Consider the following 20,759-nt stretch of genomic DNA (forward strand, 5'->3'; position numbering starts at 1 on the left):
CTTCAATAACCTGTCTGTGGTGTCAACTGGGACAGACCCTAAATCTTCAGGGTCCTGATCCACTGGCCCGACTGTCCTAGCTAAAGTCTAAGGGCCCATTCAAGATGCGGCTGTGCAGAGGCCAACGATCTTGGCGGAGGGTGGGTGTGACGAGCCCGAGTTTGATTGTCTGGCCTCCAGTACTCTGTGAACACCAGAAGTATTTTGAGGCATATCGGCCAGTTGGCTTTTAGAAGCACCTCGGCCGCATTCGATGATAATTCAATAAACGACCTTGTTTTTATGTAATGGTTTGTGGACGTCCGTGACCCACTGAGTTATACTGGGTAGGTTTCATCTTGACACCTGCAGAGTTTCCCATACCACGTTGGTCAGTGGATCGAGTTTTGATGTACAGTCTTCTTACGCTTGAAGCTGGTGGTTAGGACAGGTGTGGTCGCTTGCCCCTTGACAACGTTGCGGCGGCATGCGAAACCTTGGCCCGTGAGCGTTATGCAGGATTCTCATCGGATAGAGGCTGCGTCTACCACATCTCCACACTCCGTTCGGTGTTAGAGCAACGCCACATGTACAGATGATCCACAATATTGGTATTCCTTCACTTCAAGGGTATGTTAGATTCTGTCGATCGGTCAGTGTTGTTAACACACTTGCTCAACAGGGTATGTCCCTGAAGTTTGTGAACATAAATCGGTCTCTATATTCACATGCTTCTGGGCATGTGAGTATATAGTGGGCTCTCCAGAAGTTTCCTTACAAAAAGTGGCGTCCGACAAGGATGTGCGCTCTCTCCATTCTTATTCAACTTCCTCACCGATGAAACAATGGGGCGAACACCGGGAGGTGTTCAAATCACTGCTGGTGAGAACCTTGTCAACGTGGTGTACGCGGACGACATCGTCCTCATCTTTGAAGACGAAGACGAAGCACAAGCACTGTTGAATAAGCTAAACACCATTATACTATCTTTCGGCATGTACGTTGCACCTTCAAAGTGCCAGACCTAACACACTTGTGATGATTAGTTTCTAAAGTGAGGAGTACCCAGAGGAAGATTCAAGGAAGTTGGAAACTTCCCTTCCGAGGTTGTTTTATGGAGTAAGGATGTACAGGACTTCCAAAGTCGATCTTCGCGGGAGTATTAGACGAACTGACGACGGCCAGTCGTATGCACACATTTGGCACGCGGCCACGGGTACATAGTGGTCCACACATTTAACAGGAGATCTAAGCTAAGATACTAAAATTCATGACTCTAACTCTTGGTTCATCAAAAAGGTAAAGGAAAATTCTTTGTATCCAGGGAGTGACGCCAAAGTCCGAATTCAATGACAATTCCAACTGCCTTAACTTATCAGAATCCACATCCCAATCCAACTGGATATGCAGAGGCCTAAACAGGAAACAAATATCATTGGAGACAGGTGTGGTTATGTATAAGACAACCAGAAATTCCATGACACTTAATAGGAGCGTGCCAATTAGTTGGGACGCCTTACTTTCACACATTTCCTCGTCTTTCCTACCCCAACCCGATTCACATACTCTCTGCAGGTCTCACCACTAAAACTGACCACTTTGTTCGCCATGAATCGGTCAGCTGCGGCTTCTGTGCGCCCGATTTCACTAACAACCCTAAACACCTCGAAGTCTGTTTTCGAACCTCGAAAGCCAGTCTACATAGCCGGCTTCAATATTTTCGCTCAAAGAACCAAGCAGCATCGATGTATTCTATCCTACAAATAGAATCACCCATGAGGATTAGACGAACGGTTAATCAAATGGATGCAACGGCAGTTGACATCTACCAGGAGGATTGTTGCTCAGCTTCTGGATGAGACAGCGTGAGAGCGCACACAATAACAAAACCGGCGAGAAACCTTCCAGATATTTTTCTCTTCATACTCATGCAGTTCGGTTCATGCTATTCCATTCATATGATCGGCCACTGCTAATCCGACTTCACGTTCCTGTCGGCTACCATATGAAGTTCCAGGTCAAGGAATGTGTAACCAGCATCCCTTAATCTCCACTGAACGGACCAACTGAGTTACAAGAGTGAAGCTAGTTCGATGAAATAGAGTTTCAGCACCCTGGATACAAGAGCTGTACACATTCCTGTTTCACTTCCAGCCGATGGAGGTTCTACCGCTTGAGGTTCCGAAATGAAGTCGACGTATCTTCAATAACCTGTCTGTGGTGTCAACTGGGACAGACCCTAAATCTTCAGGGTCCTGATCCACTGGCCCGACTGTCCTAGCTAAAGTCTAAGGGCCCATTCACGATGCGGCTGTGCAGAGGCCAACGATCTTGGCGGAGGGTGGGTGTGACGAGCCCGAGTTTGATTGTCTGGCCTCCAGTACTCTGTGAACACCAGAAGTATTTTGAGGCATATCGGCCAGTTGGCTTTTAGAAGCACCTCGGCCGCATTCGATGATAATTCAATAAACGACCTTGTTTTTATGTAATGGTTTGTGGACGTCCGTGACCCACTGAGTTATACTGGGTAGGTTTCATCTTGACACCTGCAGAGTTTCCCATACCACGTTGGTCAGTGGATCGAGTTTTGATGTACAGTCTTCTTACGCTTGAAGCTGGTGGTTAGGACAGGTGTGGTCGCTTGCCCCTTGACAACGTTGCGGCGGCATGCGAAACCTTGGCCCGTGAGCGTTATGCAGGATTCTCATCGGATAGAGGCTGCGTCTACCACATCTCCACACTCCGTTCGGTGTTAGAGCAACGCCACATGTACAGATGATCCACAATATTGGTATTCCTTCACTTCAAGGGTATGTTAGATTCTGTCGATCGGTCAGTGTTGTTAACACACTTGCTCAACAGGGTATGTCCCTGAAGTCTGTGAACATAATCCGGTCCCTAGATTCACATAATCCTGGGCGTGTGAGAGTGTATGGTGGACTCTCCAGAAGTTTCCTTACAAAAGTGGGCGTCCGGCAATGATATGCGCACTCTCCGTTCTTGTTCAACTTCGCCACTGATGAAACAATGAGGTGAACACCCTAAGGCCTTAAAAACCCCTGTGTTCAAATCACTGCTGGTAAAAACTTGTCGGTATGGAGTACGGAGACATCAATGCGTCGGAATATTTGTAGATCGTGTGAGTTAATAAGATAGCCGTAGATCTGTTCGCCGAGACTGGCAACTGGCTTGCGAAAGTTTCGTCCCCAGTCGAGGAGAAATCGGTAGTTCGCAGTTGACTGAGTGCTTCCTCCATTCCTGGCTGCGTTTAGAAAGTTTTCGGGGAGTATTTAATATCCCCGCATGTGGCTGGCTAATTGGCATACAACTTCCTTGTAACATTATTAGCCCGTTAGCGATTTGCACCTCCATTGGTTTGTTGGATAGCTCCTTTGGGGGTCTTTTAGGCCCGTTTTCGATTGGTTCATTCCAGGTTTGAGTTGTTAGTGGTCTTTCTTCGAACACCTTAGTTAATTGTGATGGCGATTTCTATTTTCGGCGGTTTCCTCCCTTCAATATGATTGTACCGTTCTTAAGCAAACCAAAACAAAAATCGATAAAATTGATTCGCTTTCCTGTACTTGCACCAAGCCAATAAATCAAAGGATAAAAAACGACTTAACAAAGGGAGTAGCAAATTGGCTATCCAAGCATAAATAAACCGACCAACACGAGAAAAGGAAAGAAAACAACAAACGGGGAAGTAAAAACCAGCTACTAAAACTCAAGATGAGACGACGATGCAAACTAAGAATGGACAAATCAGACTGAGAGAAGTAAACTACCAGAAAGAGAAATCGCCGTCAGGATGAATCAACTTCATGAAAAAAAGACTGTAACGCAACACAAACCAGGAATGGACCCATCGAAAACGGACCTAAAACCGTGTGCGCTGTATTGTGGCTTCCGCGGACAGATAATGTTACTCGCCTTCGGGTACCGATGACTACTGATGACTCAGAAATGTTGCCGGTGTCGAATGACGTCAACGAATTCCTAGTGGGTAGCGGTTGGAAAACGGGTATTCGGTTGTGCAGCACGTGCTTCAGTCGTAGAAAATATCCAGCACCGTCGATTGCTGTGGCTCGTTCATGTAATACGCACGCCGAAACACCGTCTACCGCGACTAGCTTTGTTCTCCGTGGCTTCTTTAGAATGTCGCAAGCTCTGAGGTGGACAGGGCAACTTGGTAGAAGGGTGTAAAAGAGATGACGAATGGTTTAGTATTGTTGATGCGGTACGCCTTCCAAGATGGCGTTCCATGACCTCTTATGCTTGGCTGGAAACACTAAGAAACGGCGGTTCATCGACGTCAGTGGCGTTCGTGCTGTCAATTTCTTTCCGGATTGTCTGATTGAACGTTTTGAGGTGGGGGCGCCTCAGAATGGTTGCGATATGCCAGCATCAGGTTCCCTCCCTCATGCCCCTTTCTTTTCACTCTAAGGCTTTAAACATAAACATTCTAACTCAGTGGTCGTACGGCGGTCATCACTGATGCTGCTGTTTATGACGATGATAACGACGATGAGTGGAATAGCCAAAGTAAACAGCGACCTGACAAAAACCAGAACTAGAAGGCGAATAAAGGAAGATTAAAAAACAGTGGACGACACTCAAAAGCAAAATAGAACTTAAACTGCTATCGAAGTCTGAATGAAAAAGCGGAAGAGCTGGTGAATATTTGACAAGTTTCCTCTCAGTGCAAAGTGCGAATTACAATGGTTTCCAAACAATTCCAGTCAATCGCTCATCAGTTATTAGGTGCATCAGCGTAACTAAACCCAATTAAATGTTAAAACGGACTGTCCTAATGAAGCTCGTTGAAAACTTTCTCAAACAAAGCACTGACTGCTCTTATCCAGAGAATGCTAGCTATGCGCTAATAAAATTGTTCTATTAACTTACTGAAAGTCGCATTTTTGTTGATAAAAAACAGAATCGTTGAAATAAGGTTTTTTACTGTTGTCCAGAACGGACGTTGAAAAACATGCATTAGCCAGCTTTATGTGTTGGAAGTCAGCGAGGAAGAGTTTGTTTAACTCCGTGCAATCGGACAAAACACAGATGGTTGTAAACACATAGTTAAGAAAGAGAAGCACATGCATGTATCAGAGGCCTCACCTTCTGAGAAAAGTAACAAGAGCATCAAAAATATGCATCAAAGGCAGCATGGACGTCGAAGAACCTTGGGAGATAAGCAAACACAACAAGTAGGCCGAGCTGTGGACACCATTGCCTTTAAGATCACCACAACTCCAAAGAATCAGATCTAATGAGGATGAACGATAGACCAATTGGTTGGAAAATCAACACACCATCCCAAAGGGAGTAGTCCATTTTCAGCGACTGAGGAGTAGAATGTCGAAAAAGTGTCTGAATTGATGAGAAAAAGTGTTGTTGGATTTCGACACATCCTGAATCCTTCATACAGTGCAAAAAAGAGCGCACCATATCATCAATTTCCAAAGGATGGTTACCTAATGACGTGGCTAGAAGAAATACCGTCACTTACCATTACAAGCATGTGTTAGTACAATGTTGATTAGCTTGAAGTAGGTGGAGAGTTCGGAAATTGACTTCTGGTCACCATGTACGCTTCTGCTACATGCACGTATTTCATCCATAATGGCACTGAGAAGGCCCTATATATAGTGATCCATTAGGGGACGAAATAAGCAAACCGAAAACAAGGCACCCCAGCCGAAAAAATGACAACTTTCATCCTTGTGACGTAGTTCATCGTTGTGACTTAGAGCAAACCGATTTTTTTGGGACTGCAGCGCATGAAGAAGCACAGCCAGTTTTGCCTGAAAGGAAGCAGTAAAAATGAGGAATATCGGCACCTTTTTATCCCTTTTCAGAGAACTCAACAGGGCATCTAAAGCACGCGATACCAACGAAACATCCATGGTTGGTGCGTAGGTGTGGGCGCTGACAGAGATTTGGCCTTTAATAAAATGTGGTTCGACGGGACGTGTAAGGACGTCAACAATTCATCATGGCTGCGAATGTTGCAGTCAGCTAACAATTGCGCGTCTGGCCGTTGGAATGGCTGGTTGAGCTAAAAGATTAAAAAAAGACAGAAAAAACTTTTTAGATCAGCGATTTCTCTTAAAACAAAGCCCCTAAAATAAACGTATGAGGAAAAGCCACTGCCTTGTCATAATCGTCGGGTTGCAGCCATAAAAATGTCCTGAGGACTACACTGGGTGGAACCCCGCTCCAACATGACAGAAAGGGTAACAGAGAGCAGCCAGTGCAGTCGTACTACAAGAAACTGTAGCACGAGACAGTCAGGGGGTGCAGGCACACTGATTGTTGCGGCAGACGTATGGGGACAAAGAAGTGCAACCCCAGGAGACCAGTATCTAAATATGAATGAAAGCAACGATACCACTTAAAGTTGAGTAAGGAGGGGTCAGGAAAACTCCGCCCTAAAGACCACACATTCCGAAATCCAACACCATTGTCACAGACGACGACATGCGTGCTGATAATGACGCTGCATCGCCAAACAGAAAGGAAGCTCACATAGCTAAGCACCGCGTAGTTAGTTATTTTAAACCTGAGTGAAAAAAGCAAACAGCTGAAGAGGGAGAGACTAGGTACCTACATGCTGGAACCACTTTGAGGGGAAGTTGACGACACGAACGTCACTGAAGCCTTTGATTCCTGCAACTTCTTCAACCAGGCCCACGACGAGACACGGGAACCCCATCCTGGAAAGCGGACGCCACCAACAACACCCGAATTAGTATTCTCTTACCTATCATTCTGTCGAGTTACACCTTGCCACCAAGCAATTTGTTCCATTCTAAATTAAGAACAGAAAACCACATTAGACTCGCCAAAAGGTGATTCGTTATGCGTAGCAATACGTGAGCCACAGAACCGGATGGAGCTGGATGATTTCCGAGACTGAAGTACCTCCTGCATAAACAAGCACCCGCTTTCTAATTACCTTATTACGAATTCGTTGACGCTATCCGACACCGGCAGGGCATCTGATACATCAGTGGTCACAAACATCAACGGTTCACCGGGATCATATCTATGCTGGAACCATTTTGAGGCACCTACAATACCAAGCGTTCAGTCAGACAAGTTGGGGGAAGTTGACGACACGAACGTCACTGAAGCCTTTGATTCCTGCAACTTCTTCAACCAGGCCCACGACGAGACACGGGAACCCCATCCTGGAAAGCGGACGCCACCAACAACACCCGAATTAGTATTCTCTTACCTATCATTCTGTCGAGTTACACCTTGCCACCAAGCAATTTGTTCCATTCTAAATTAAGAACAGAAAACCACATTAGACTCGCCAAAAGGTGATTCGTTATGCGTAGCAATACGTGAGCCACAGAACCGGATGGAGCTGGATGATTTCCGAGACTGAAGTACCTCCTGCATAAACAAGCACCCGCTTTCTAATTACCTTATTACGAATTCGTTGACGCTATCCGACACCGGCAGGGCATCTGATACATCAGTGGTCACAAACATCAACGGTTCACCGGGATCATATCGGGTAACTATACAGCAATACAGCCTTTGCTGTAGCCTGGCACACCCGACCACTGAGATCAGGTGATGTATCATTTCGACGACCCAAGTGACGCGCAGTAACAAACGTGATTAGGGCCTTTAAGGTTCGTGCACTGACTTCATCGGACACAGTTGTCAGAGCTGGTACGCCTACGGAGGTATAGATAATTCTCCACAACCTCCAACAATTCCATTTGATTTGTAAGGGGTATGTTAGAGATTGCACGTGCCGAAGCAGGACTTCGCACTTTGAAGGTGCAACGTACATGCCGAAAGATAGTATAATGGTGTTTAGCTTATTCAACAGTGCTTGTGCTTCGTCTTCGTCTTCAAAGATGAGGACGATGTCGTCCGCGTACACCACGTTGACAAGGTTCTCACCAGCAGTGATTTGAACACCTCCCGGTGTTCGCCCCATTGTTTCATCGGTGAGGAAGTTGAATAAGAATGGAGAGAGCGCACATCCTTGTCGGACGCCACTTTTTGTAAGGAAACTTCTGGAGAGCCCACTATATACTCACATGCCCAGAAGCATGTGAATATAGAGACCGATTTATGTTCACAAACTTCAGGGACATACCCTGTTGAGCAAGTGTGTTAACAACACTGACCGATCGACAGAATCTAACATACCCTTGAAGTGAAGGAATACCAATATTGTGGATCATCTGTACATGTGGCGTTGCTCTAACACCGAACGGAGTGTGGAGATGTGGTAGACGCAGTCCCTATCCGCTCGGAATCCCGCTTGATGCTCATGGGTCAAGGGCTCGCGTGTAGCTGTAAGACGCCGAAGAATTAGTAATGCCAGAAGCCTTGTTACAATGGGAGTCAAACTGACACCTCTGTTGTTACCACCTCCCTTACACTTTTACGTTTTCCGTCTTTCACCCTCCCCCGCCCAAATTTGAATACTTTCTCCGCAGGTCCCAGCTCTATGGCTGATCGTTTTGCTCGCCCTGCATCACACTCAGCCGCAGCTTCTGCACGTCCGAGTTCAGTTACAACCCTAAACACTTCGAAGTCTGTTTTCAAACTCCGAAAGCCTGTCTACTTAGCCACCTTCAATGTTCACACACCGAAGCAAGGAGGTCAACAGGTGGCTCTTGCTAGTACGCTGGATTCTCTCTGTATTGATGTGTGTTGTCTGTCAGAAACAAGGACGCAAGTACTGTGATCGAACTGACTACCCCTCACTCTCTTCCAGATTGCGGCTACGCACCTCTGGTGATGCAGAGGCCGCTGCATCTGGGTATGCTGGGGGGTATTGTATTGAGCAAACGAGCGGAAGCGTCTTTGCTTGATTGGATGCCCGTTGATAGTCGCCTCTGTGCGGTTCTGACTTCTGTTGTTACCACACATAATGCGAATACCCTTTTGGAAAGTGAGCACTATTGTCGACTCACTCCAGTTGTCTGGGACGATTTGTTTTTTTGCAGACAAACAGAAGTGACTGCATTGAACAGAGTAGGTGGAATTTCGTTGGGTCCTTGAGTAGAGACATACACTCGGACACTTCGCAGGCTGAGGGGCACTCCATGTCCACAGTCCACCTTTCTGTTGAAGACTGGCATTCTTCCTTGTTGAATATCAGTGAGCGATTTTGGTCCATGTTAGTCTCACGAACAGGAAACTGCGAACCAATCGAACCAACCAAGTGGAACAATTTGCAGCCGCTTCCAGCATTTTCACATCATTCATTTCTTCGGTCTTTCGGATCCAACAAACTTTTCGGTCTGCACGGACACTCAGTTCCATGTCCAAAAGCTTGAGGAGCGCTGATGTGCAACGCATCTCAATCCTCAAATGCAAGCGCGTCATTCGAAGCGATAGTAAATTGTCCAGTACAACAGCCATTTAGATCTGTGCAAATTACGGGTGGATACATCTGGGCAGAATGTGGACTGGTTTGTCGCCAGCGTAGTCACTCTAAACTATGACTGTCCGATACCACCTAAGTGCAGCGGTGATGAACGCCCTTTAGAAAAATTGCCTAGCTGTAGTACTTTTCCGGTGCCTAACTGCCATGCACACCAGAAGGAAGCACGAGGTTTGGGATACTGCCAAGTTGCCCAAACCTAGACAAGGGAAGTCGAGAGGCAGATTTCGGGTTCGAACCGCGAAACTTCCAGTCAGTGAATTCGTGCTATGACCACTGAGCCATCTAGAACTCAGTTTCTCAATCCTCAATTATACCAAAGTGGCCTATGCATAGCAGCCAAACAGAGAAAAGCGAGTCCCCGTACTACAAAAAATCGCACTATGAAGCGGCTTGGAGAGAAAGTCGTACTGTCCGCTTCGATAGGAGTGTGAAGGAAGTAAGGTGTTCCCTTCAGGCAACCAGCATATCTTCATTTATGGAAAAAAGCGATGCTGCCTTCCTCGAGGAAGGACGGGTTAAAAAAGGTCGGCCCTAAAGACCACACTTCAACCACCCAACAGTTAACCCTGAGCGCCGGCGCATTATTCAGTGCTGTCGAAGTACTTTTAAACCCAAACACTCTCATGCTACTGAAAGGCACTTGCTGTGAGAAGTCGCATTAGGAGTGTAATTATTATGTCTTACTCCTTGCATCCTCGATCCAGGCCAGCCTTCTGCCAACAAGTGGGTTAGACTCTTGGGTAGCTTTGCATCAACTGGCGTGTTTCAGAGAGGAATAGATACGCGGATAGATGCACACTCCCACACAATGCCATGATTGGAGTCTGGAGGTACACTCTAAGATGAACGATAATCTGTTGTCGGGGCACTTCACCGGTAGCTGATCACCATACTGTCCAACCGAGTCTACGACTGGTTTTCGGTTGGCGGCCTCCAAGCTACACAATGTGAATCGTTCGTTCAGCCTAACTGCCATGCCACCCGAAGGAAGTGCGAGGGCTGGGATAATGTCAGATTACCCAAGCCTCGACAGGGGAAATTGAGAGGCGGAAGTCGGGTTCGAACAACGGACCTTGCGGTCAGTCGCGCCCTAACAACTGAGCCATCTCGCCCCAAGTCGGGTTTTGCCCTGGGTTGCATCGATTATATATTCCATTTACGACAATCACTGGAACTACGCCATTCCTTCCGACGTCCAACAGTGACCATCTTACTGGAGCCCAGATTCGGTTATGACTCCGTTGATTTTCAGCAACTGTGAGAGTATCTTGCGGTGAAGGGCATCCCATATATATTCTTATCTTTTATAAAGACTCTGTATACCTCCTCCCGTACATTCATGCGTATCTACGGCGAATTCCCTCCTGAGTTTACTTAATCCAACCCTGTCAGGTGTGGTTATAGTCTGTCACCATTGCTCTTTAACTTTGTAGCCGCAGTGAGTGTGGTAACAACATCGTCATCATCCTCAAAGCAATATCATTGTTAGCACTGATGCTTCACTGCCGTACAACCGTAAGGTTCGTTTAGTCATATAAGAGAAAAAGAGTGAGGGAGGGACCTAGTGCTGGCCTATGTCAAGCATTCTGAGGTGCCTGCATCTCCAACTGCTCAGTCAGACAATCTGGAAAAAACTGACAGCACGAACGCCACTGACATCGATTAGCCGCCGCGATTGGCAGTGTCTATAGCCAAGCACAGACAGGGTCAAAGGGACCCCATCCCTGAAGGCGTACAACACCAAACTCTTCGTGATCTCTTTCACGCCTTTCTGCCAAGTCATGCGCTATTCACCTCGCGGTTTGCGCCATCTCGAAGGAGGCGCAGAGAATAACACTCGACTCAGCAGACGGTGTTTCCGCATGCGTAGCACATGACCGAGCCATCGTATTCGATGATGCTGGATACTTTCTCGGATTGAGGTGCCTGCAGCACAACCAGATACCCGTTTTTTACTCACCTTGTTACTAACACGCTGACGCCGTCCAAAGTCACCACGCATCGGTGGTCGAAAACCTGAAGAGGCCCCCGTAGAGGCCATGTCTCGCACCCATACAACAACACAGCCCTTACTGTAGCCTGGTACACACGACCCCTAAAATCTAGTGAAATGCCTTTTTGACGCCCCAACTGATGCAAATTAGCAAACGCGATTCGAACCTTTGAGATTCTTGCATTGAATTCAGACACACTTCCGTCAGAGTTAATACAACTACCGCGGTATATAACTTTTTCCACAATCTCCATTGATTCTCCTTGAAGTGTAAGGGATATGTTCGCAGATGGCACGTTCTGAAGCATGAATTTGCACCTTGAAGGTGAAAGACGCATGCCAAAAGATTGTATGATGGTGGTCAGTTTATCCGATAGGGCTTGTGCTTCGCTTTGGTCTTCAAAGATGAGGACGATGTCATCTGCGTACTCCAGATCGACAAGGCTCTCATCAGCAACAATTTGAATACCGGGGTTTTGAAGACCGTCCAGTGTTCGCCTCATTATCTCATCGATGACAAAGTTGAACAAGAATGGAGGGAATGGATATCCTTGTCTGACACCACTTTTTGTAGGGAAGCTTTTGGGAGCTCACCAAACGCCCTCACCCGCCCAGAAGTATGTGAATATAAGGATCAGATTATGTTTGCAAACTTCTGGGGTATACCCTGTTGGGCAATTGTAGCACTGATCGATCAACGGACTAAAACTCACCCTTGAAGTCAAGGAATACCAGGATTGTGGGCCGTCTGTACATGTGGCGTTACTTTAGCACCTGACGGATTGTGAAGATGTGGTCAACACAGCCTCTACCTGGTCGAAATCCCGCTTGATTCTCACGAGTCAAGGCTTCGCGTGCCACCGTAAGACGACGAAGAATCAGTGACGCCAGAAGCTTTGTCACAACAGGCATCAAACTAACACCTCTGTTGTTACTACATTCACTGCGAGTACCCTTTTTGAAAATGGGCACCACTATTGATTCACCCCAGTTGTCCGGGACGGTCTGCTTCTCCCAGGTAGGCCCAAAAAGGGTAGACAGGCACTGGCTGAGGAATCCACCGCCATCCTTAAAAAATGCAGGTGGAAGGTCGTCAGGATCAGCAGCATGAAGACACTTGAGTAGAGAAATACATCTGGATACTTCTGAGACTGAAGGTGGTTCCATATTTACGGTCCACCTTTCTGTTGAACGCCAGGTTTCTGGATTTGAGGTAGCAGATGACCAGCTGAACTGGTGCGCGAAGTACCGTGCCCAGCAGTCCAAACGTTCTGCTTTGCTACATATTAGGGAGCTATTTTGGTCCCTGATTATTTCTCTGACAAGAGGTTTCCGAGGACCAGTCAAAAGAATCAAGTGGAACAGTTTGCGCACGTTTCCAGCATTCTTTGCATCCTCCATTTCTTCGGCCTTTCGGGTCTACCAAGCTTCTCGGTCTGCGCGGACACTCACTTTCACCTGGCGTCCGATGATGCGCCGGGTGGAGTTGTGGTGATGGCCAGGTGGAATCTGTCACTCGGTCTCCAGCACAGACACGGGCCCGTCAGTGACGCCAGAAGCTTTGTCACAACAGGCATCAAACTAACACCTCTGTTGTTACTACATTCACTGCGAGTACCCTTTTTGAAAATGGGCACCACTATTGATTCACCCCAGTTGTCCGGGACGGTCTGCTTCTCCCAGGTAGGCCCAAAAAGGGTAGACAGGCACTGGCTGAGGAATCCACCGCCATCCTTAAAAAATGCAGGTGGAAGGTCGTCAGGATCAGCAGCATGAAGACACTTGAGTAGAGAAATACATCTGGATACTTCTGAGACTGAAGGCGGTTCCATATTTACGGTCCACCTTTCTGTTGAACGCCAGGTTTCTGGATTTGAGGTAGCAGATGACCAGCTGAACTGGTGCGCGAAGTACCGTGCCCAGCAGTCCAAACGTTCTGCTTTGCTACATATTAGGGAGCTATTTTGGTCCCTGATTATTTCTCTGACAAGAGGTTTCCGAGGACCAGTCAAAAGAATCAAGTGGAACAGTTTGCGCACGTTTCCAGCATTCTTTGCATCCTCCATTTCTTCGGCCTTTCGGGTCTACCAAGCTTCTCGGTCTGCGCGGACACTCACTTTCACCTGGCGTCCGATGATGCGCCGGGTGGAGTTGTGGTGATGGCCAGGTGGAATCTGTCACTCGGTCTCCAGCACAGACACGGGCCCGTCAGTGAGGTAGCAGATGACCAGCTGAACTGGTGCGCGAAGTACCGTGCCCAGCAGTCCAAACGTTCTGCTTTGCTACATATTAGGGAGCTATTTTGGTCCCTGATTATTTCTCTGACAAGAGGTTTCCGAGGACCAGTCAAAAGAATCAAGTGGAACAGTTTGCGCACGTTTCCAGCATTCTTTGCATCCTCCATTTCTTCGGCCTTTCGGGTCTACCAAGCTTCTCGGTCTGCGCGGACACTCACTTTCACCTGGCGTCCGATGATGCGCCGGGTGGAGTTGTGGTTGCGGCGAGGTGGAATCTGTCGCCGGGTCTCCAGCAAGGACACGGTCCTATCACAGATCCTATGCTTGGATGAGGTTGGCTGGGTTGTACCGCATGCAGACGTTTCGGCTCTGAGTTGCACCATGGATACTTTTTCCCTGCGGCCGTTTATATCTGACACCATACCGTCCGGAAGGTATTCAAGGAGCTGGTTCTGATAGTTTCGTTTGACTTCTGAATTCACTAGTTTCTCAATGGCTAAGCGAGCTGTGCGCGTTTTGCCTGAAAAGCGCTATGAAAAGCAGCAGCGTACAAGCGTGTGGTCGGAGTCCACGCTAGTGTTCCATAAGGAGCGGCTGGCGGTGATCGACCCTCGCAAGCGAGCTGTGTTTTGCCTGAAAAGCGCTATGAAAAGCAGCAGCGTACAAGCGTGTGGTCGGAGTCCACGCTAGTGTTCCATAAGGAGCGAGCGGCGGTGATCGCCCCTCGCCACTGATAACTGACGCCGATATGGCCTATTTGGATTCGGCGATGGTTTTTTGGTGCGTACCACGTTATCAAGCGATTTCCGCTGTTCCGGAAATTCGTACTGTAAAGGAGCAGTCAGTGATCGGTACACATCTGAAGTAAGCGGTCTCCGTTGTTCCTGCGTCTCGTATCCAAACTAAGATCTCCACCCAATCGGGCCTCAGCAGCGCTTAGTCTGCCTACCTGGGCGTTCATATCACTAGCAACCACAACGATATGTGAGCTTTTAGCCTGTTGTAGAAGGGCACCTAGAGCGTCATTGAAACTGTCCTTGGCAGATTCAGAGCTACAGTCAGTTGGGGCGTATGCAGACACAATAAACAGGGTGCGATGAACCTCATTTTCTCTAGACTCTCTCACAGATGTTGCCAAACGAACCGCACAGAGGCGACTATCAACGGGCATCCAATCAAGCAAAGACGCTTCCGCTCGTTTGCTCAATACAATACCCCCCAGCATACCCAGATGCAGCGGCCTCTGCATCACCAGAGGTGCGTAGCCGCAATCTGGAAGAGAGTGAGGGGTAGTCAGTTCGATCACAGTACTTGCGTCCTTGTTTCTGACAGACAACACACATCAATACAGAGAGAATCCAGCGTACTAGCAAGAGCCACCTGTTGACCTCCTTGCTTCGGTGTGTGAACATTGAAAGTGGCTAAGTAGACAGGCTTTCGGAGTTTGAAAACAGACTTCGAAGTGTTTAGGGTTGTAACTGAACTCGGACGTGCAGAAGCTGCGGCTGAGTGTGATGCAGGGCGAGCAAAACGATCAGCCATAGAGCTGGGACCTGCGGAGAAAGTATTCAAATTTGGGCGGGGGAGGGTGAAAGACGGAAAACGTAAAAGTGTAAGGGAGGTGGTAACAACAGAGGTGTCAGTTTGACTCCCATTGTAACAAGGCTTCTGGCATTACTAATTCTTCGGCGTCTTACAGCTACACGCGAGCCCTTGACCCATGAGCATCAAGCGGGATTCCGAGCGGATAGGGACTGCGTCTACCACATCTCCACACTCCGTTCGGTGTTAGAGCAACGCCACATGTACAGATGATCCACAATATTGGTATTCCTTCACTTCAAGGGTATGTTAGATTCTGTCGATCGGTCAGTGTTGTTAACACACTTGCTCAACAGGGTATGTCCCTGAAGTTTGTGAACATAAATCGGTCTCTATATTCACATGCTTCTGGGCATGTGAGTATATAGTGGGCTCTCCAGAAGTTTCCTTACAAAAAGTGGCGTCCGACAAGGATGTGCGCTCTCTCCATTCTTATTCAACTTCCTCACCGATGAAACAATGGGGCGAACACCGGGAGGTGTTCAAATCACTGCTGGTGAGAACCTTGTCAACGTGGTGTACGCGGACGACATCGTCCTCATCTTTGAAGACGAAGACGAAGCACAAGCACTGTTGAATAAGCTAAACACCATTATACTATCTTTCGGCATGTACGTTGCACCTTCAAAGTGCGAAGTCCTGCTTCGGCACGTGCAATCTCTAACATACCCCTTACAAATCAAATGGAATTGTTGGAGGTTGTGGAGAATTATCTATACCTCCGTAGGCGTACCAGCTCTGACAACTGTGTCCGATGAAGTCAGTGCACGAACCTTAAAGGCCCTAATCACGTTTGTTACTGCGCGTCACTTGGGGCGTTAAATGGGCATACCACCGATGCCTCAGAAGCGTTGTTGGTGTCAGATATCGTCAAGGAATTCGTAACGAAGAAATGACAAAAAGGGTACTTGCTTATGCAGTAGGTACTTTAGTCTCAGAAAACGTTGAGCACCATCGGCTGCGGTGGGTCGATCATGTGGGATGCATGCCAAAACACTGTCTACCGGGACTAGTGTTGTTTTCCGTGTCTCCTTCAGAATGGCGCAAGCCATGAGGCGGACAACTTTCAGCTTGGTACATGAACGTGAAAGAAATCAGGAAACGTTTGTGTTTTCGGTGCAGTTGGCCTTGTAGGATTGGGCCCACGTGACCTCTCCTGTGCTCCATTAGAGACAGGGTAAGCAATGACGGTTGATCGATATCAGTGGCGTTCGTTCCCAGATTACCCGACTGAGCTCCTAGAGGCTTAGGCGCATCAGAATGCTTGGGATACGCCAACACTAGGACCCCTCCATCACTAACGTTTTCGCCTTCTCTTCATTCCAAGGCTTTAAGCACAATTTGATAAACTTTTCGGTTGTACGGCAGCAAAGCGAGAGTGGCAACAATGATGTTTCTGTCTATGTGCTGCCTTAGTCTACTTTACCTGCTTCTAACATCCGGGGAGTCAAAATACTACCAGGGAGTTTGCTTATAGTTATTGAGTGCAATGACTTTATTGGTGTCATTGGATCACACCCTTTGGAAATACAGACTGTTACGAACAGTTCTTCCGTACATTTCGGTATGCGATTCACAGCCGTAAGGGTTATTGCAAGAATGGGTGGCATCAGAATCAAACCCCATGTTAGCAGGTGAACTGATCAATGTGGTGGTAGAGTTTGTCCATCTGAACAATTGTGTAAATCTCGGCGAATTGGTGAGAGGCGAAATCGCTTCCGGATTGGGAGGGCCAGGAAAGTGTTTGCCAACCTACAACATTACTGGCGCCGACGTATGTCGGTCTGGCTATCGAGGAGGGATGTACAATGCCACAATACGAGTTGTTTTGATTTATGGATCAGAGGTGTGGTTGTTGTGCGCAGACCATCTTCGGAGACTCGCTGTGTTCGACTATAGGCTCGTCCGAAACATTGCATGGGCCTGGCAACATCAGATCAGCTATGGAGGAGTACGCCATATGGCCTCCGAGAAAGTTGACTCTCCGTCGATAGATCAACTGGTCCAACTCCGCAGGTTACGCTGGTTAGGCTATGCACTTCGTATGCTGAAAGACCAGTGACCTTGTAACACATGTAAAATTGTATTGTTCCTGCTCAGTATCATCTCTTTTCTCCTCGTCAATATTAGTCACATTATTGTAGATAATTGAGCTGAGTCAAGATTTTCTTGAATCGTTTTTCCTGTGACTCACATCTAACTTATACTAATAGAGCCCAGTCTTGTATTGGATGGATGTGATGCAGGGACGGTCAGTCAATGCCTTGGTGACGTTGCAGAAAAAGTCGATATCACACGCCATGGGTACATTGGTGATATACCATTACAGTTTCGATCACCGAAAAGCCGGGGTAAGGGGCATGCAGCCAATTAGTTGGGAAACTAGGTGACTACACTTTGAAGGCGAGAGCTTTGATGCACAAGCACCACTGACCGCGCGATTGGGCTGTGTGCCAGTGTCATTAACCATTGATGAGTTGTGTTGCAGGCTGGAGTTTTCAACCCGACTCAGTGTACTGTTTAGTGTTCCCTATTTTATTTACAGGTCGTACACTGTCCACTAAGCATTGGACTGGGCGAGAAGAGCCGTGGGACAGAGTACACGTTCTAACCATCGTAACCTATGAGGCGTTAGGTAATTCTTCACTGCGGGAGAGTTTGTTCATCCTAAAACTAACTGGCGTACCTTAGCATTACTAATCTGATGTTCCCACCAGACCCGGTTCATGCTCCGTAGATACCCACGATCAAACACTGAAAAATTTCCTGTTCTTTGCATGCAGTGGCCACGTCTATGATCCATAAAGCAGTATAGGTTACACTACCGCAGTGTAAACCCTAACCTTGACATATAAACTGGAGTCAATTCGGCGTCCGTGGTTTGAAAAAGCCGCCCTGTCCTACCCGATTTGAGTAACCTCATCTCCAGCCACTCCAACGGAACTTATACGGCTGTCCAGGCGAAGAAACTACTCTACCACGTCGATTGGATCATCTGCAAAGACGAGGTTTGGGTTTGGTTCCACTCAGTCTTCCAGCAGCACTTTGCGGGTGTGAAACGCATACCAAGGAGTGCGAGAGTTATTTAATTTATTTAGAATGACTTGTATTTGGAAGGATCTGAACCAATTAGAGCAGCATTGTCCGCATTCTCAAGGTCTGTGGGCGAATGTCCCGGGAGCATTTCGATCCCCGAGTCTCATTGGCAGGTCAGGTCGCTGTTTACTTTGGCTATTCCACTCATCGTCGTTATCATCGTCATAAACAGCAGCATCAGTGATGACCGCCGTACGACCACTGAGTTAGAATGTTTATGTTTAAAGCCTTAGAGTGAAAAGAAAGGGGCATGAGGGAGGGAACCTGATGCTGGCATATCGCAACCATTCTGAGGCGCCCCCACCTCAAAACGTTCAATCAGACAATCCGGAAAGAAATTGACAGCACGAACGCCACTGACGTCGATGAACCGCCGTTTCTTAGTGTTTCCAGCCAAGCATAAGAGGTCATGGAACGCCATCTTGGAAGGCGTACCGCATCAACAATACTAAACCATTCGTCATCTCTTTTACACCCTTCTACCAAGTTGCCCTGTCCACCTCAGAGCTTGCGACATTCTAAAGAAGCCACGGAGAACAAAGCTAGTCGCGGTAGACGGTGTTTCGGCGTGCGTATTACATGAACGAGCCACAGCAATCGACGGTGCTGGATATTTTCTACGACTGAAGCACGTGCTGCACAACCGAATACCCGTTTTCCAACCGCTACCCACTAGGAATTCGTTGACGTCATTCGACACCGGCAACATTTCTGAGTCATCAGTAGTCATCGGTACCCGAAGGCGACTAACATTATCTGTCCGCGGAAGCCACAATACAGCGCACACGGTTTTAGGTCCGTTTTCGATGGGTCCATTCCTGGTTTGTGTTGCGTTACAGTCTTTTTTTCATGAAGTTGATTCATCCTGACGGCGATTTCTCTTTCTGGTAGTTTACTTCTCTCAGTCTGATTTGTCCATTCTTAGTTTGCATCGTCGTCTCATCTTGAGTTTTAGTAGCTGGTTTTTACTTCCCCGTTTGTTGTTTTCTTTCCTTTTCTCGTGTTGGCCGGTTTATTTATGCTTGGATAGCCAATTTGCTACTCCCTTTGTTAAGTCGTTTTTTATCCTTTGATTTATTGGCTTGGTGCAAGTACAGGAAAGCGAATCAATTTTCTCGATTTTTGTTTTGTTTTGCTTAAGAACGGTACAATCACATTGAAGGGAGGAAACCGCCGAAACATTGCATGGGCCTGGCAACATCAGATCAGCTATGGAGGAGTACGCCATATGGCCTCCGAGAAAGTTGACTCTCCGTCGATAGATCAACTGGTCCAACTCCGCAGGTTACGCTGGTTAGGCTATGCACTTCGTATGCTGAAAGACCAGTGACCTTGTAACACATGTAAAATTGTATTTTTCCTGCTCAGTATCATCTCTTTTCTCCTCGTCAATATTAGTCACATTATTGTAGATAATTGAGCTGAGTCAAGATTTTCTTGAATCGTTTTTCCTGTGACTCACATCTAACTTATACTAATAGAGCCCAGTCTTGTATTGGATGGATGTGATGCAGGGACGGTCAGTCAATGCCTTGGTGACGTTGCAGAAAAAGTCGATATCACACGCCATGGGTACATTGGTGATATACCATTACAGTTTCGATCACCGAAAAGCCGGGGTAAGGGGCATGCAGCCAATTAGTTGGGAAACTAGGTGACTACACTTTGAAGGCGAGAGCTTTGATGCATAAGCACCACTGACTGCGCGATTGGGCTGTGTGCCAGTGTCATTAACCATTGATGAGTTGTGTTGCAGGCTGGAGTTTTCAACCCGACTCAGTGTACTGTTTAGTGTTCCCTATTTTATTTACAGGTCGTACACTGTCCACTAAGCATTGGACTGGGCGAGAAGAGCCGTGGGACAGAGTACACGTTCTAACCATCGTAACCTATGAGGCGTAGGTAATTCATTCACTGCGGGAGAGTTTGTTCATCCTAAAACTAACTGGCGTACCTTAGCATTACTAATCTGATGTTCCCACCAGACCCGATCAATCCTCCGTAGATACCCACGATCAAACACTGAAAAATTTCCTGTTCTTTGCATGCAGTGGCCACGTCTATGATCCATAAAGCAGTATAGGTTACACTACCGCAGTGTAAACCCTAACCTTGACATATAAACTGGAGTCAATTCGGCGTCCGTGGTTTGAAAAAGCCGCCCTGTCCTACCCGATTTGAGTAACCTCATCTCCAGCCACTCCAACGGAACTTATACGGCTGTCCAGGCGAAGAAACTACTCTACCACGTCGATTGGATCATCTGCAAAGACAAGGTTTGCGTTTCATTCCACTCAGTCTTCCAGCAGCACTTTGCAGGTGTGAAACGCATACCAAGGAGTGCGACAGAGTTATTTAATTTATTTAGAATGACTTGTATTTGGAAGGATCTGAACCAATTAGAGCAGCATTGTCCGCATTC

The 20,759-nt window shown here is 47.3% G+C and overlaps 1 protein-coding gene across 1 annotated transcript in view; it reads right to left on the minus strand.

Annotated features, from left to right (window-relative positions):
- The window catches only part of T265_00205 (hypothetical protein), a gene marked incomplete at both ends in the record, with an annotated part of 85,257 nt that extends 72,454 nt beyond the window's left edge, over positions 1 to 12,803 (minus strand). The window contains 6 exons of the mRNA XM_009163913.1: positions 6,593 to 6,698; positions 7,794 to 8,024; positions 11,204 to 11,335; positions 11,370 to 11,957; positions 11,997 to 12,069; positions 12,215 to 12,803. Of these exons, the coding sequence (XP_009162177.1) occupies positions 6,593 to 6,698; positions 7,794 to 8,024; positions 11,204 to 11,335; positions 11,370 to 11,905 (1,005 nt within the window). The remainder of the gene's footprint in view (positions 1 to 6,592; positions 6,699 to 7,793; positions 8,025 to 11,203; positions 11,336 to 11,369; positions 11,958 to 11,996; positions 12,070 to 12,214) is intronic.
- Positions 12,804 to 20,759: the final 7,956 nt, after the last annotated feature.

The sequence above is a fragment of the Opisthorchis viverrini genome (assembly GCF_000715545.1).
Source record: "Opisthorchis viverrini unplaced genomic scaffold opera_v5_2, whole genome shotgun sequence".
NCBI classification, from domain to species: Eukaryota; Metazoa; Platyhelminthes; class Trematoda; order Opisthorchiida; family Opisthorchiidae; genus Opisthorchis; species Opisthorchis viverrini.